This window comes from Pongo pygmaeus, chromosome 7 (genome assembly GCF_028885625.2).
Source record: "Pongo pygmaeus isolate AG05252 chromosome 7, NHGRI_mPonPyg2-v2.0_pri, whole genome shotgun sequence".
Classification (NCBI taxonomy): domain Eukaryota; kingdom Metazoa; phylum Chordata; class Mammalia; order Primates; family Hominidae; genus Pongo; species Pongo pygmaeus.
Genome location: NC_072380.2, coordinates 41648742 through 41665368, shown reverse-complemented (window position 1 = coordinate 41665368; position 16627 = coordinate 41648742). Strand labels below are relative to the sequence as shown.

Sequence of the window (16627 nt, the reverse complement as noted above, 5' to 3'; positions counted from 1 at the left end):
AGCGGAGATAGCGCCATTGCACTCCAGCTTAGGCAATAAGAGCGAAACTCTGTCTCAAAAAAAAAAAAAAAGTCTTCATAATTTCATGGGTTTGCAAGTATGATCCAGGCTCCCCGCTTCTCTGCAAGCCAATGCGAGTTAATTACAGCGTCCGCCCTGGTCTCTCTCCACCCCACGCCGCGATCCATTCCCCTTCTTTTTTACCCTTGTCTCTTTCCTCCTCCCCCTTTTATTTACGTATTTTTGGTTTTGCTTTTTAAGGGGTGTTGAGCCGCGTCTGGTTCTAGTAAACCGAACCCGCTCGCGAGGGAGGCGATTGGCTCCCGCGCCGGTGACGGACGTGGTAACGAGTGCGGCTCGCCCCGCCGGGAGCTGATTGGCTGCGCGGGGCGGCTCCGAGGGCTCGGCCGTAGGAGCCCCGCGCACTCCAGCCCTGCAGCCTCCAGAGTCGGTGCCGCGCTCCCGCCGCCCCGCGCCTTCCTGCTCGCCGCGCCTCCCGGAGCCGGGGCGCACCCTGCCCGCAGCGCCGCCTCCCCGCCCGCGCCGCCTCCGACCGCAGGCCGAGGGCCGCCACCGGCTGGGGGGACCCGGCAGCAGCTTGCGGCCGCGGAGCCGGGCACCGCTGGGGACGGCGCCTTTTGTCCCCGGAGGTCCCTGGAAGTTTGCGGCGGGACGCGCGCGGGGAGGCGGCAGAGGCAGCCCCGACGTCGCGGAGAACAGGGCGCAGAGCCGGCATGGGCAGCGGGCGCAGCGTGGGGGGCCGCCGCGGGGCAGCCCTGGGCGTGCTGCTGGCGCTGGGCGCGGCGCTCCTGGCCGTGGGTTCGGCCAGCGAGTACGACTACGTGAGCTTCCAGTCGGACATCGGCCCGTACCAGAGCGGGCGCTTCTACACCAAGCCGCCGCAGTGCGTGGACATCCCCGCGGACCTGCGGCTGTGCCACAACGTGGGCTACAAGAAGATGGTGCTGCCCAACCTGCTGGAGCACGAGACCATGGCGGAGGTGAAGCAGCAGGCCAGCAGCTGGGTGCCCCTGCTCAACAAGAACTGCCACGCCGGCACCCAGGTCTTCCTCTGCTCGCTCTTCGCGCCCGTCTGCCTGGACCGGCCCATCTACCCGTGCCGCTGGCTCTGCGAGGCCGTGCGCGACTCGTGCGAGCCGGTCATGCAGTTCTTCGGCTTCTACTGGCCCGAGATGCTTAAGTGTGACAAGTTCCCCGAGGGGGACGTCTGCATCGCCATGACGCCGCCCAATGCCACCGAAGCCTCCAAGCCCCAAGGTAAGGCTGCCTCCTCCCACGTGCGCGAGCCACCCCCTGCATCCCCCGGCCGGGGCTGCAGGAGAACCCGCGCCACCCTACGCCCGCCCGCCGCTGTGTCCCGGTGTTGGGGACTGACGGTCCGAGGTTGCTCGCATGCTGTGCACGTGATTCCTAAGCACGTCTGGTCTGTCCCAGGTATCGCTCAGCGCTCCTCGCGACCCAGGTGCACGGCGAGGCTGGCCCGGGAGCGGCGGCTCTGCGCCTCGGCCTCGCAGGGGCTCGCTGTAGTCCCCGGAGCCGCTCTTCCTGGGATCCAGCTTCGCCTTTCCCATACCTGAAACAAAGCCTTGCGCTTTAAATAACAGGGGAGCTTCCCTCTCCTCTAGGAGGACTCCGAGTCCCTATCGAAGTTTTTAACCTCTGAGACGGGAGGAAAAAACAAAAACCCAAAGCGTAGAAAGTTCAGAAAGGCCGAGAGAATGCTTGGAGCGGCTTTTGTTTATTTTCATAGGTTCGACAAAGATTTAAAAAATAAAACCAAGCCCTTTCCTTCACTGGTCATTCAGTCAAGTAGCCTTGGGATTGCTGCAGAACTGGCTGAGAAAGTTTAGGAACCGTGGGGACTTCTGTTTCTCCACCCCTTCCAGGTACCAGCTCTGCTCTCGGAAGGCTGGGGGTGGAAAGTCTTTTCTCCCTCCCTCTAGCGTACCCCCTGCTTTTCTCATTTACACAAATCCTCAGCTCATTAGAAAGATAAAAATGTAATTAGCTCATTGTTCATCTCCTCCCGGGGAGAGCGGCTCTGCAAATTGGAGACTTTCCTAACAGCCTGAGGGACCGGCCCGAGGTTCCTCTCAAAACCCCCTTATGTTTAAAGAGCAATTCTTGAGGGGGAAGAAAAAAAAATCCTGGGAAGTCAAATAAAATGAAATAAATATAAATATAAAATATACACATCACAGACCTGACTTCTATAGAAGTAAATTCAACCCAGAATTCTCTAGAAGCGAAGTTGAGGCTCTGAGGTGTGGAGAGGGTCAGGGATGGGGGAACTGTACCCCAGCTGCGCTTAGCACAGACGCAGGCTTCCTGAGGGCTTTTTGAGGAGGGCCTTTAGGGTGGGGGAGAAAGACTGCCTACACTTAGCTCACCTTAAAGTGCCTTTAACCTCTGTTATTGATGCTAAAAGAGGGGCGTGCAGTCAACTGGCTCCTCTGAGTGAGGATTCGGGCAGGTTGGGGAAAGGAATACCCAAATTTTAGATGCTTTTGCTTATTCTAGGGAGGGTGGAGATGGGTCCACAGTGACTGACGTTGGATGGCTGGATGGGAACGGCACTGATTGCCCGCAGTGGCTAGGTCTGGGCACCGCTGCTCTTAGGGTCAACTCTGGTGGTGGGAGTGGAGTGAGGGTAGCGGATGCATCTGCACTTTGCGAGCGAGAACTGAGCAGTTTACCTGGAGCAAACAAAGCGCCTTGTGTTCTGTTGGCCTGCACCCATCCCCTGCAGCCTGCGGGAATTTCCTTCTCCCCTTCCTCAGCCAGCGGGGATTAGCCCGGCCGTGCCCTGAGAGGCTGTGCCCAGCCCTGACCTGGAGTCCATTCCCAATGGCCACCGATGGTCTCTTTCTGGGACCGTCTGCAGACATGAGTGGACACCTTAGGGGGATCGGCTGCGGAAAAGGTGCTGCAGTCCACAGGGAACATGGGGGGATTGGACGGGTTGCCTGCAGAAGAGAGGAAAGAATCCCTCACCCCAGCCCCCAAAAGGCTGTGATGGGATGGGGAAACCCCATAATCGCTGTCTTCCGGACACCTTTTGCCCCTTGGCTGCAGTTCCACTGGTCGGCGCCCTTCTCAGCCTGGCTTGGAACCGTCCTCACTCTCCTCCACTCCTCCCAGCAGCGCTCAGGTAGTCACCCTCCCAAGACAGGTCTTTGAGGAACAAAGAGAAAAGTGGGGAGAGGGCCGGTCGGGAGTGGGACTTGCTTGGGACTGGTTTTCCCCTCAGTGGTTTTGGTGGGGGGCTCTGCCCTGAGATGGCACACCACCCTCCCCAGGATTGCAATCCCTGGTGTAAGGAAGCCCCACGTGATTTCCTGCGAGGTCCCTCTGGAAGGGAGGGTGGGGCGTGTGTGTGTAGGTGTGTAGAGGGCAGGTCAAGACAAACCAGACTACTGATCCTCATAACCTTGTGGCTTGTGGCTGTGGGGTAGTAACTGGCACTTTCCAATGAGAATAAGTATGCATGCACTACTCTTTTATTCGTTTATTCTTTATGCTTTTATTCTTTAAAATTAAAATGCATTTTCAAAGCAGTGTCATATCTTTGCATACTGGTTTCTGTTCACACACTTGGGCATATTCAGTTTTGGGGTATTGGCCAGCTGTCCGTGGTCATATGTTATTAAGGAGAAACCTGATAATGAGAAATGACTTGACATTTTTCCCCTGCAAAGGCTGATACCCAAGCCATAGAAGCTCCTGTTAAGGAAGAGGCAATTGCTCTTTTTCTAGGGAAGTCATTTCTAAATTTGGCACTTCCATTAGAACTGTGAACTCCCAGGCTGATGCATTGTTGTTTCCCTCTCTGCCTGGTTTTACTGGTTGAAGTTGTATGAGCCCAGCACATTGGGTTTGATTTTGTTGTTGCTTGGGCATGTTGTGCATTTAATCAGCGTGGTAGAGGCCACAGAGCCCTCCGTTCCCCAGAAAACCTTCCTTAGGGCTCCCTTTTGGTCCCCCCAGGAACTGGCCAGGGAAGATTGTGGGGTTGTGTGTGAGAGAGGGAACGAGAGAAGAGAGAGAGAGAGACTGATAAAGCACTTGTGTGTGTGTGGATTGATATATTACAAAAATCACTTAATCCTGATTCAGCTGTTGGGCTGTCTCCTCCACACACCCTTAAATATTAATAAACACAAAACCTTTGCTTTTTTTGTTCATTTGCTTTAAACATTATTTTAAATACACCTGAAAACAGCGATTTAGTTCAACCTCTCAGAAGGATGACTGGATGGATTTCTCCTGCAGAGGCAGCCTGTAGAGCCCCAAGATGCACCAATGAGGCGCAGGTTAATACCGCATCACACATTTCTCTTTCTCTCTCTGGATCAGGCTGCTCCAGAGTCAGCCGTTAGAAAAGCTGAGATAGGGGAAAGCCGTGGTAAAAACACACAGCCCACTCCAACGAGCTCCTGCCATTCTGAGAGGCACTGAAGTCCAAACGTAATTGACGGGACTGAGGAAAATGTCCCTGAGAAGTGCAGAGCCCTCCTTAGCCGATTGGTTCAGGCGAACTTCAAGTGTCCAGAGGAGATGCAGTGAGTGTGTGGAGCGGGCAGAGATGTGCCCTTTATGTTTGCATCACCCTGACTTCACTATTTGGTCAAGATTGTATTCACAGAACGTTGCAATGTGTGTTTGTGTAACTCCCACTTTTCCTTTTTCAAAATAACCTAGACAAGGAAAACCCAAAAGCACAGTTCACTCTCCTTGTGCAAGTAACCTGGTTCTTTCCATATTGTCACACTTCCTTTTCCCCACGTGGAAGCAAAAACCATTATGCAAAATTTGTGGTAAGTTGTCTCCTTTGTGAGAATTACCACCTCTAGAACCCAGTCTCAAGTTCTGGGTGCAAAGCAAATTTCCAGCATCTGGGCTAAGGACAGTCATGCCATTGTCTGCTGGGAGCGTGGTTCCTAACTGCACTGAGAATCTGGAAGGTGTTTGCTCCTGGGTGCAGAGTAAAGGTGGGAGAGGAATGTGTCAATAAAAACTAAGGATGGGGTCTCTGTTGGGCCCTGCAGGGACCCTGCTTGGAAGTGGGGAGTGGTCTGTGGGCCACTTGTGTCCTGAGGGCAGCCTTGATCTGGGGGTGCTCTGCAGGTCCCCTCTTCTCTTCCACTTAGGGAGCCTTTTCCTGTTTCAATGTCTGAGCCATAGGGAGTGCTGATGGGGAGGGAGAGGCTGCCATGGAAGCCGTGGTGGAGGAGGACGAAGAGCAGTGGGCTCCAAGCACGCCAAGCCCCACCTGCTCTCCCCGAGTGCAGGGTCAGGGGTGACTTTCCTGTGCTCTTCAGCTCCAGCCTGGCTTGGCCTCCTGTGCTGTGCCCGGGGGTGGGGTGCCCCTAGAATGTGCTCATGATGTTTTCCTAGACAGTCGATAAGCTCCAGGCTGCTTGATAGGTGAAGGTGATGACAATGATGATAAGCCACTTCAGCCCTTGGAGGAAAGCGCCGTCCCGCTCTCCCTCTGTCCTGGGAAGTGGGGGTCCTTTACCTCCACTGGATCTTCTGACTTCAGCAGTATATTGGCTTGGAGGAGACTTCTGCCCTGGCCTCAGACATCTCCTCCCAGGCAGTGGAGCTGCCTCCCAGCGTTATGCACGTCTGCCCCGACACACCTCCTCTTCAAAGCACTTCACAGTTGCCCAGGAAAGAGCCTCTGAAGGGCCCCTTCCTATCCAGCCCTGTCCTCCCATTTGGCAGCGCCTGTTAGTGCCCCACCCCGCCCGCCTGCCCTGGCCTCCTGCTGCGGTGGCCCTTTTGGAGAGGAGGTGTTCAGGGGCCGAGGGGTGGAGTTTGTGAGTCTGGCTGAGTTTGTTTCTCTCTTGGCTCCTGGAGACCTGGTCAGAGGGATCAGCAGGCTGGCTGGGAGTGTGGAAATGGGAAGGGGGTAGGAATCGGAGGATGGTACTGAAAGGAGAAGGGAGGATGGGAAACAAACACAAGGAAGAGATCTCTGTGGGTTTGTAAGCCAGCTTTTCCCGGCACTCACAGTGCCCCGCAAGTCATCATTCACGTGACCTGCCCCCACCCAGCCTCAGGTCATGCTGGCTTAAATAACTGTGTCACATTTAGCAGCTCTGGGCCAAAATGTTTCAAGAAACCTGCGCCTGCTCTGGTTGTAGACCCTGGGCTCAAGGCTTCTTGTTTTCAATTCTCAGGTCCCCTTCAGAAGTTCCAGAAGACCTTTAGCCACTTTCAGCCTGGACCCAGGGCCAATCTTTTCCCCAGGGGCTGCTCCCTTCCTGCTCTGTAACTTACAGTTCCGTTTCTCCCTACTTCCTTTCCCAGGCACAACGGTGTGTCCTCCCTGTGACAACGAGTTGAAATCTGAGGCCATCATTGAACATCTCTGTGCCAGCGAGTTTGGTAAGAAAGCGTTTCTAGCTGCCTCTGGAAGGTTTGGAACCTCCTGGTCTGTGTCCCTGCTGGACGGAGGCCCTGCTGGTGTATCTCGTTGCAGCTTTCCACATTCTCTACCTCATTCCTCTCCGAATGGCTGCTTTTCTCAGGCAGATGGGAGACTAGACAGGGTCCAGAACCGGCCAGTTTTTATGAAGGCCATACTTTGCCCTCCTTTGTGTGGGATTGCTGGACAGATTTTTGGGGATCTTCTCTAGGCATACAGGGAGGCTGATTTGGGGACAGGTCGAGAGGAGCAGGGAAGGACAGCAGCTCCTTCTCAGAAGCTGCAGGAGGTACAAGTTGCCACCTGCTCCCCTGTCTGGTTGGGCCCGGTTTTTTCCGGACTGGCTCTTTTTTTTTTTTTTTTTAACATCTACCCCTAGGTGTCAGCATGACTCTGTCCAGAATTTAAATGGCTGCCCTCCGGGTGCCTTCCCAGGGAGGGGAGATTTCAATGCTTAGGGGATTCAGAGTGGGGGTCCTCATCAGGTTCTGTGAGGCAAAGAAAATGGACATCCCCACAGTAGTGTGGTTTTTCTCTCTTCTTCCCAAGTCACTCTCCATCGAAAGAGAATTCTGAACCAGCACTCGCAGCTCCAGGAGAAGGAGGAGCTGGTTGGGGGCCAGGGGGAGGTGGGGGAGATGCCAGGGGCCTTGGGGCCTTTCAGGGATGGTCTGTTATAGTCTGACCTGCAGAAGACCCGAATTCACCACACCCTGAGAGTCTCTCCTCTGAAAAAAGTAAATGTAAACGGCACCCCTTTGGAGGGCCAGCTCCCTCTCTCGCCTCTATCTGACATGGATGCAGAGAAGTGGCTCCAGCCAAGCCACACTTTCAGAAGGATCAGCGTGATGCAGAACAATGTGTTTCTCATAATTCCTGCCTTGTGTCCCTGAGATCGGATTTCTTACAGAATTCTTATCTGGAAAAGCGTAAAGATAGGTGATGTGAGTCCATTTGGAGGCATCCCAGTCCATGTTTTCATTAATCGAACATAGTAAAGTACACAGAAGGGTCTTGTTCCTGCAAAGAGCCCTGTCTAAGTAAGCTGCACACACGTGGGAGGACACATGCAAGTCAGAGGGAATCATGCCTCAGGACAGGGTCATTCTCAGGGTATTGCAATTGTGGATGAAGATGGAAGCTGGATGTAGATGGCCACCAGAGCTAAACTGGAGAGCGCGTATCCTATTTCCATGCATGGGGAAGATTGATGTGTTCTCTGTGATGCAGCAGTGTGAGTTACTTGTCTGTTTCTGCATTAACTCAAATTCATCAGTGAGGATTCCCTGTATACCTAGTGCTTTCTGAGTTCTATAGATACAGATTGAGGGTGGAACTCTTCCTCTAAATAAATGTAATACATGAGTATTATTTTTTAAAAAAGACAGAAGTTGGAGGATTCAGACCCTTTGCCACATAGGCTGAAGAGGCAAGCCTTGGGAAAGAATTTGAATCTGGCAAGGTTGACCTTAAGGTGTAGGGCAGGGGTCTAGAGGGCACTCAGGTAACTCATCTGGGACGGACATCTTCTTCCCACGGCAGCAGGGACCTGCCAAATCAGCCAACGTTCTGTACACAGAAGAGGACGGAGGATCTCATGTTGATAACCAATCAGGGTTTGTGGAATCTGAGTGATTAGCTGTTTGGGATTGGATTCCTTTAGCCCTGACAATATTTTCTTCTTGGGTTCACAGAACTTTTGGGTTCCTCCTGGACCTCAGAGGTCATCTTATCCAGTCCTCTTATTTGATAAAGAAGGAATTTGACTTTCCCAACTGGAGTCCTTTTACACTCTGCCACCTGCCCTCCTCACTTAAGAGTGGATGCACAGCCGCTGGGCTCCACCACGGAGGCGCTGACCTCCTTAGTGTGTGTATGGTGTATGGCAGGCTTCTTTGAGCTGGTTGTAGGAGAAATCTTTTTTTTTTTTTGTCTGTAATGTTCTCATAAAACAATATATAGGGATTTTTTTTTTTCTCTCTCTCTGCAGGGGCTGAGCTTAGCTCTGCCCTTCTTAGCACCTCAGAGAATGCAGCCTTGTCGAGAAACGTGTTTCCTAGCTCAGCTCACTTCAAGTAAGTGAGGCAGTCAGCCACACTGATGGGATTCAGTTAGGAAACAAAGAAATTGAACAATGCAAGCTGACACACAGCAGAGAAGAAAGGGAATGCTTGACTCCCTCCTCCAGGGATCAAACTTTGCATTAAGTGGCCCTGACATCCCCAGTGGGAAGACATCAGGTTGCTGGAAGACATCAGGTTGCTGGAAGGCTCTCTGTGAGCTCCGGGAACAAGGGGTGCATTTCCCTGGGTAAGCAGCACCCTCGTCCCCCTGCCACTGCATCTGTGGTCTCTGGCAGCCTCTGTGGAGCTGGGCATGTCTGACCCCTGACCTTCTCGGCATGCAGTGCGCTTTAACCCCTTGGCAGATCTGCTTAGTCACTCGTGTCTCCAGCCCTGCACTGTACCCCCTCAGTTTCAGGGCACATTTTTTCCCCAACGGGAAAAAAAACATGAGCAGAAAAGCTTGTGTGCTGATGCTCAGGAATGCAGCTGATCAGCCTGGATCAAGCACCAGATGTGGGAGCCAAGACTTAGACGGGGCAAAGTCACCGCATTGAACATGGCGACCAGCCTGCCTGCTGGCTTCCATCAGCTTGCAGGGCTCTGCTTTTTGTTCTCTCTCCGCTTTTCCTGCTCTGTGACAACAGGGTGCCACTCTCGCCTCTTAAATAGCCCAATATAGTATTTGCGAGCCGCCACACTAATCATCTTGCTGTTAACAGCTCAGCACCCACGGCCGTCTTCCCTTTGGGTTGGTTTATCCCAGGGATATGAGGATCTGATTTATTTATAATTGTGGTGAGGTTAATTCCTGCCTCTGGCCACTTTCTCTAGCTTCTTCTGCAGTATCTGTAAACACCCGTAAGCTTTCTTGGGGGAAATTTGCATGGTGATATACTTCTGCTAGGAGAGTTCAGAGCTTCCACTTGTACTGCCTTCAGTGTTTTGAGCTTGAGAGTTCAGGTGGCAATTTCTTCAGCCCAGTATTTTCTCCCTATGGAAAAGGATTTCTTTGCCCCTGGAAACTTTCCTTGCCTTCTGGAAGGATTCTTTTTTCCATTTATATATTTCCTCATAAAGAGAAAAGCTGTACTATGCAACACTAAGGTTAGTCAAATAGGAAGGAAAAGAACATCAGCTTTCACAGTTAGCATTAGGGAGTATTTCCTAGTAGAAATATTTTCAGTTTCCCACACTTCCGTACCTCCACTAATCTGTTCTCACTCTGCCTCCAACTTCTTTCAAGGTGTCTTGGCTGTGCTGCTGTTTGGGGAACAGTGTTTTACTCTGACGGGCAGTTTGAGTTCTTGCAGAAAGTAGGCTCAGCTTTTCCAAACTAAACCTTGGGTTTCCTCCTAAAGATGAAGCAAGCTGGCTGCTAGCACAGTCACTGCAGCACCTGCAGGCTGCCTGAGAGCAGGCTCTGTATCTGATGCCATGTTTTACCTGGTGGGAGATGCCTGTTAATTGTGAGACACACTGTTCAGTTTGCACTACTGACAAAACAAAAACCAAAAAACAAAAAAACCATACTTCTTGCAGAAATGTGCAGAAAATCTGTGTCTTAGAATGAACAAAGTAAGGCCTATTTGCACTCAAATAGTTCCTGGCACAGTGTCTTATACATGGTAGGCATAAAATGAAAGTTTGTCAGCTGAGTGTATGAATGACAGGGGCTGCGGGATGTGGATGTTGGAATTTATTTATTTATTTATTTATTTTTGAGACTGAGTTTCGCTCTACCCGGGCTGGAGCACAGTGGCATGATCTCAGCTCACTGCAATCTCCGCCCCCCCGGGCTCAAGCGATTCTTCTGCCTCAGCCTCCCAAGTGGCTGGGACTACAGGTGCCCACCACCACACTTGGCTAATTTTTGTATTTTTAGTAGAGATGGGGTTTCACCATGTCTTGGTGAACTGGTCTTGAACTCCTGACCTCAAGTGGTCCCCCTACCTTGGCCTCCCAAGATGGGGATTGCAGGCATGATGGACTTCTTTGTTTTATAAAAGAGAAGGCTCTTTTCAAGGTGGATGTCGGCAACTTGTGTATTAAGTTCAAGGAAAACTACATGCCCTGTTTTGGGTGACTGAGCATATACACGTATACATGTTTAAAAGAAGCCCCAACATCCAGAATCTCATTCAGTCAAAGTAAAGTTAGACATGGAAGGAATTGTTACCCTGGGGGTGGAATTGATAGGTGGAAAACAACTGGGTTTTATTGTTACTGAAGATACATATCCTATCCACAGATCTGTACAAAATGGAGCTAATTGTTAGGATGTTTTATGTGCGTAAAAACCTGAGATTGGCCCATTGCTTAGTGCACTAGAGGTGTGAGTCCCAGCTGAGAGCCTGTGTCTCTTTCTGAGCAGCCTTCTTGTGCATGGGAGGTGGGGGGTGGGGGGGTAGGCAGTGAAGAGATGGAGGCCGAGCCAGTGTTTGTCCTTTTGCATCTGGCTTATGTGTTATGCATCATGTCCTCATCTTTGGATATGACTATAAACTCTCATAAGAAGGGGAGTGGAGAGAAGGATTTGTCCTCAAGTTCACCTTTATTTTCTGAAGCTTTTCTGGATGTGGGTAGAGAAAGAGGGACAAGGGACGAGTGGGTTGAGGGGGCTGTTCACAGCTCATGTGAACTGCCCATTTCTTTGGGTGCTGCGTTGCTCACCTGTACCACTTAAAATTTTTTTAATGGATACAAAATAGTTGCACATATTTATGGGGTATGTTTGATATTTTGATAAAAGCATCCAATGTGTAATGATCAAACCTGGGTAATTGGGGCTGGGCATGCTGTCTCACATCTGTAATCTCAATGCTTTGGGAGGGTGAGGCAGGAGGATTGCTTGAGGTCAGGAGTTTGAGACCAGCCTCAAGACCCCAGGCAACATAGTGAAACCCCATCCCCATTAAAAATTAAATATTAACTGGGCATGGTGGCATGCACCTGTAGTCCCAGCTACTTGGGAGGCAGCGGTGGGAGGATTGCTTGAACCCAGGAATTTGAGGCTACAGTGAGCCATGATCACACACACCACTGTACTCTAGCCTGGGCAACAGAGCAAGACTCTGTCTCAAAAAAAAAAAAAATTGAGTAATTGGGATATCTACCACCTGAAACACTGATCTTTGTGTTGGAAATGTTCCAAATCTACTCTTCTAGTTAATTTGAAATATACAATAAATTATTGTTAACTATAATTGCCTAGCTGTGCTACTGAAGACTATATCTTATTCTTTAAAAATACGGAAGACTTCACGAACTCACGTGTTATTCTTGCACGGTGGCCATGTGAATCTTCTCTATATTGTTCCAGTTTTGCCATGTGTGCTACTGAAGCAAGCCCCTGTACCACTTTGCCATTGTAAAGCCGTGTTGAGTTGGATAGGACCTCAAAGATCAGCCAGTCTGTGCCCTCACGTTACTGACTGAAGGAAATAAGACAAAAAAATAAAGGAGTTAGGCATTCAGTGACCCAAGAGCACTCTACCTGGATCCCTGTTACTGCCCACCAGCACTTCCCTGGCATCCAGGCCAGATTGCACACCCTTGTTCCTTCCCATCCTCTCACACCCATCATGCAGGAAGGTAGTTGAGGAGCTTCCTGGGCAGGGGCATCAGGTGCTCCTTTACCCTTAGGGTTTGTAGAATTTAAATGCACTGATGTCTGTGCCCAGCACACAGAAGGAGCTCAGCAATCATTGGCTCCCTTCTTGGTGGGAAAGCTGGCAGTGTAGCAGAATGGAAAGAACACAGGCTCTGGGCCAGACAGACTTGGATTAAATCCCTACCCTATAAGCTAAGTGACCACCAGAAAGTCTCTTAACCTCCCTGAGCCTGGCTCCTCATCAGCAAACTATGGATGAGAATTCTTACATGACTGTGTTGGGAGAATTGGATATAATCAAGTGTGGACAGTTCCTGGAATATGGTGGCTGTTCAATCTGTAATAATTATTGTGTCTTCTTATTGGAAAAAATTGTTTTAGGATGAAATTTAGCTTAGGAAGGAAAATTCTAGCACTAATGAAATCAGCTTGTTGGGGGGAAAGTTTTTTAGGAAGAAGAATGGAATATGCTAGTTAATTATCTGGTTAACGGAGGATTAAACTGAAGAAGTCTTTTAAAAAACCCATTTGGAAGACCTTTAAAAGCTTTAGGCTGCTGGGCATGGTGGCTCACACCTGTAATCCCAGCACTTTGGGAGGCCGAGGTGGGTGGATCACCTGAGGTAAAAAGTTCAAGACCAGCCTGGGCCAAAATGGTGAAACCCCATCTCTACTAAAAATACAAAAATTAGCCGGGCATGGTGGCAGGCGCCTGTAATCCCAGCTACTTCAGAGGCTGAGGCAGGAGAATCGCTTGAACCTAGAGGCCAAGGTTGCAGTGAGCTGAGATTGCGCTGCTGCACTCCAGCCTGGGCGATAGAGCGAAACTCCATCTCAAAAACAAAACAAAACCCACAAAGAGAACTGCTTTATGCAGCTTCAAGGTGCTGTAATTCACAATAACAATAACAAACAACTCCCCCTCGGAAAGCCAAACCCTAACTAGAAGTTAGGAGATCTGGGTTTTAGTGAGATGACATCCTTATGGCAATGTAAACCTGGAAGCCTCCAGACAGTGATGAAGGCTGAATGCGGGAGCTGTGACTGCCTGGTGTTCCAGGGTAGGACCACTGAAGTTTTCATTTGTGTGTTTTTTAGAAACACTCTACCTAACGTATTCTCCTTCTAATTTAGCAGGGCCTATGTTTGAGGGACTTCAGAGCCCCTTTGTGCTGTTTTACTTCACTTTGTCCTCCGTTTTTCTCCAGCGATATCTCTGGGACACTTTTCCCTTCCCCTACCCCAACCCCAACACCTGCCTTGTGACATTCACTTTCTTTAACCAAAAAATAGGCTATGCATTATAATGCGAATGAGCGTTTAAATATTGGTAAGTTTCATCCAGTTTTGCAGAAATGTGCTGGAAGCCCCAATCTGTTTTTTTTTTTTTTCTGGAAGAACAAATGGCCAAAGAAATGTCAGACCATTGCCCTGCCCCGACCTTAGGGCAGCCAATTAAACATGCCTTCGCTTTGGAAGGCTTCTCAAAGGCCTATAGATTGTGCTTGAAATCTTTGTTTAGTCTTTCAGGAACACTGTCACACGGATGATTTATCAAAGAAAGTTGTTTATCTGGCAGTAAAATAAACTCTGGGCCTGTTCAGACTAAGATTTCCCGTGAATTTTTACCAAGGTAAACACTACTAACTGGCAGGTTGCAAACTCCATGTGAAAGCCAGACACATACAATACATATTTGAACTACAGCTTTGTTGCGTATGGGGTCTGGCCTGCCGCTAGTGTTTGTCACTCCCACTGTACCCAGAGGACCTGGCACTGCAGTCTGTCTGGCTGGGTGACCAAGAAGAGGGACTTGCCCCGTCGTCAGTGTGTGCAGGAGCCACCCCTGTAGCGTGAGCCTCCCTGGGTTTGAGTGCCTCTTACTGCTGGCACCTGGGGACTTCCTAATTCAGAGGGGGCAGACTCAGGATGGTTGCCCTCTGCATCCCACAAACAGTTGGTGATGAGTTATGAGGAAAGTGAACCAGAAGCAGCCAGCTTAGGTTTCTTTGAAAATAGACATTTGTTGAACCACATTGGCAGGGGGCTGGACATATTGACTGATTTGGGAGCTGGGGCCAGGGCATGGTGGTAGGGGGTAAAGTCATCTTCTAGATTCTGCTGAGTGTTAATGACACTGGCAAAAAAAAAATGCTGTAGATACTCCCCCAGCGTCTCTGGCTTTGCTAGTGGGTGGCTGTGAGAGACCCATTTGGGAATTAGGTAAGTTGAGTTCTGTGAGTGCCGCAGCGCATATTTAAGTGAGAGGGTGGATGGACACATGAATGGTAATGATGGGGACGAGATGAAATAAAGCCTTCCAGGTCTTTCCAGGGAAGGTACTGTAGTGAATTTTTTTTTTTTTTTTTTTTGAGACAGCTTCTTGCTCTTGTCGCTGAGGCTGGTGTGCAGTGGTGTGATCTCAGCTCATTGCAACCTCTGCCTACTGGGTTCAAGCAATTTTTCTGCCTCAGCCTCCCGAATACCTGGGATTACAGGCGCCCACCACCACGCTCGGCTAATTTTTTTTCTTTTTTTTTTGAGACGGAGTCTTTCTCTGTTGTCCAGGCTGGAATGCAGTTGCGTGATCTCGGCTCACTGCAACCTCCGCCTCCTGGGTTCAAGCAATTCTCCTGCCTCAGCCTCTTGAGTAGCTGGGGTTACAGGCGCGCACCACTGTGCCTGGCTAATTTTTGTATTTTTAGTAGAGATGGGGTTTCACCATGTTGGCCAGGCTGGTCTCGAACTCCTGACCTCGTGATCTGCCCTCCTTGGCCTCCCAAAGTGCTGGGATTCCAAGCGTGAGCCACTGCACCGGCCTGTAGTGATTGTCGATAGTGGTTTTTTCAGGGAGACTGCTGGATTATAAACTGCTTGTTCTTGCAGTCTCAGCCAGCTCCGGATGCTGGAGTTTCCATGTCACACTAGCCTTGGGGTTCTTCCTGCAGGGCTGAGTTTAAAGATGATTGTGGGTAGCTCCCATAACTTATGCTGCACACTGGGTCCTTCTCATCCCAGCTTCTCAAAGGGGCAGGAGCAGGAACTGGGGACTCCTGAGAGAAGGTGACATTTGTGTCTGTGTGGGCTTTTGGGGTTGGGATCTCGGTGCATGTGCAGAGCTTCCATATACATGTTTGAGTCTTGAATGTAAAAGGTGTTGGTCTGTTAGGTTTGGGGGTCTGTGAGCATGAGAGCTGAGGCTATTTGACAGCTCTTAGGGATTGATGTGCAGGTAATAGATGCTTACTGGCTTGCAGATATTTGGAGGCATAAAAGAGGTATTTTCTGTAGGGCAGGAATTAAGGGAAATCATTTACAAATTCTGAAAGGATGTCTGTGAGTTGTAAAGAGATGCCAAAATAGTACTTTGGCAGTGGGGAGAAAACGAGAAACCAGCTTCCCTAAATGATGTTCTTTCTCATTCAGGCAGGATTACGAGGGGGATTTTCTCTCTCTTGTTTTCTCTAGCCCTTCCATCAGCTTTCTCCGCAGGACATTTCCTTTTGGGACTACCTCAGATGTGTTCTCTTCTCTTTGTGAGCTCTTTGAAAATTATTCCACACCGGTGTCTTCCGCAACGGATGCATTCAGCTTTTGGGAATGGCTTATGGCTGAAGGAAATCCCCAACTGTATGTTGGTGGCACCAGAGCTAGAAACAAGCCTGGATAAGCACTTTAAACCCTGAGAGCAGCTGGTGCCTAGACAGCGCATTCCCTCCTGCGGTACTCCATAGGGCGGCTGTGCCAGCCCGTTGTGCTCACCTCTCAGGCTCATAGACAGCCTGGGCGCCTTCCACTTTTCCTTTGGTCTCAGCCCCATATGGAGGACCCTGTTCCTGCCCTCGACACATTTAAGAATCTGGTGGCCAAGTATGGTGGCTCATGCCTGTAATCCCAGTACTTTGGGAGGCTGAGGCAGGAAGATTGCTTGAGCCCAGGAGTTCAAGACCCTGTCTCTAAAAAAAAAAAAAAAAAGCCAGATGTGGTGGCACATTGTGGTCCCAGCTACTTGGTGGGATGTACGTTTGAGCCCGTGAGGTCGAGGCTGCAGTGAGCTGTGTTCAGGCCACTGCACTCCAGCCTGGGTCTGAGACAAGGCGAGACCTTGTCTCAAAACAGAAACAAAAACAAAAACAAAACCCCCCACAAAACCCCCAAGAATGTGGTGGGCGAGACAGGCTTTTGCCATGCTTTTTTGTCTCTGCTCTTTGGTAACTTCAGATGCCTTTGTGCGTAGTTCTAGCGTTCAGGACTGAAGGAGGGAGGGGTCTTCAGTGGGGCCTGGAGAAATTCAGGGAAGTTTCCCGGAGAAGACGAGGATCTAACTGTCAGGCTGAAGATTAATGGAGAAAGTAGAGGAGGGCATTCCTGGTGTCAGGAGATGAGGACAGGGAAAGGGAGTAAAGACTCAAAACAAGTAGTAATTCTTCAATTGACGAAACCTAAACTGGTTAATAAATACAGAGGAGAATGTTGGTTTGTCATTTGTCAGTT

General features: G+C 50.2%; 1 protein-coding gene and 1 non-coding gene across 2 annotated transcripts in view; one reads left to right on the top strand and one right to left on the bottom strand.

Annotated features, from left to right (window-relative positions):
• Window positions 1–332: 332 nt before the first annotated feature.
• SFRP1 (secreted frizzled related protein 1) overlaps window positions 333–16627 on the top strand; it is a 47603-nt gene continuing 31308 nt past the window's right edge. The window contains exons 1-2 of the mRNA XM_054499099.2: window positions 333–1278; window positions 6340–6417. Coding sequence (XP_054355074.1) covers window positions 735–1278; window positions 6340–6417 — 622 coding nt within the window. The 5' untranslated portion in view covers window positions 333–734. The remainder of the gene's footprint in view (window positions 1279–6339; window positions 6418–16627) is intronic.
• On the bottom strand, window positions 11766–11868 carry LOC129043269 (U6 spliceosomal RNA). Its single transcript, XR_008504368.1, has one exon. It is a non-coding gene; the product is annotated as a U6 spliceosomal RNA (small nuclear RNA).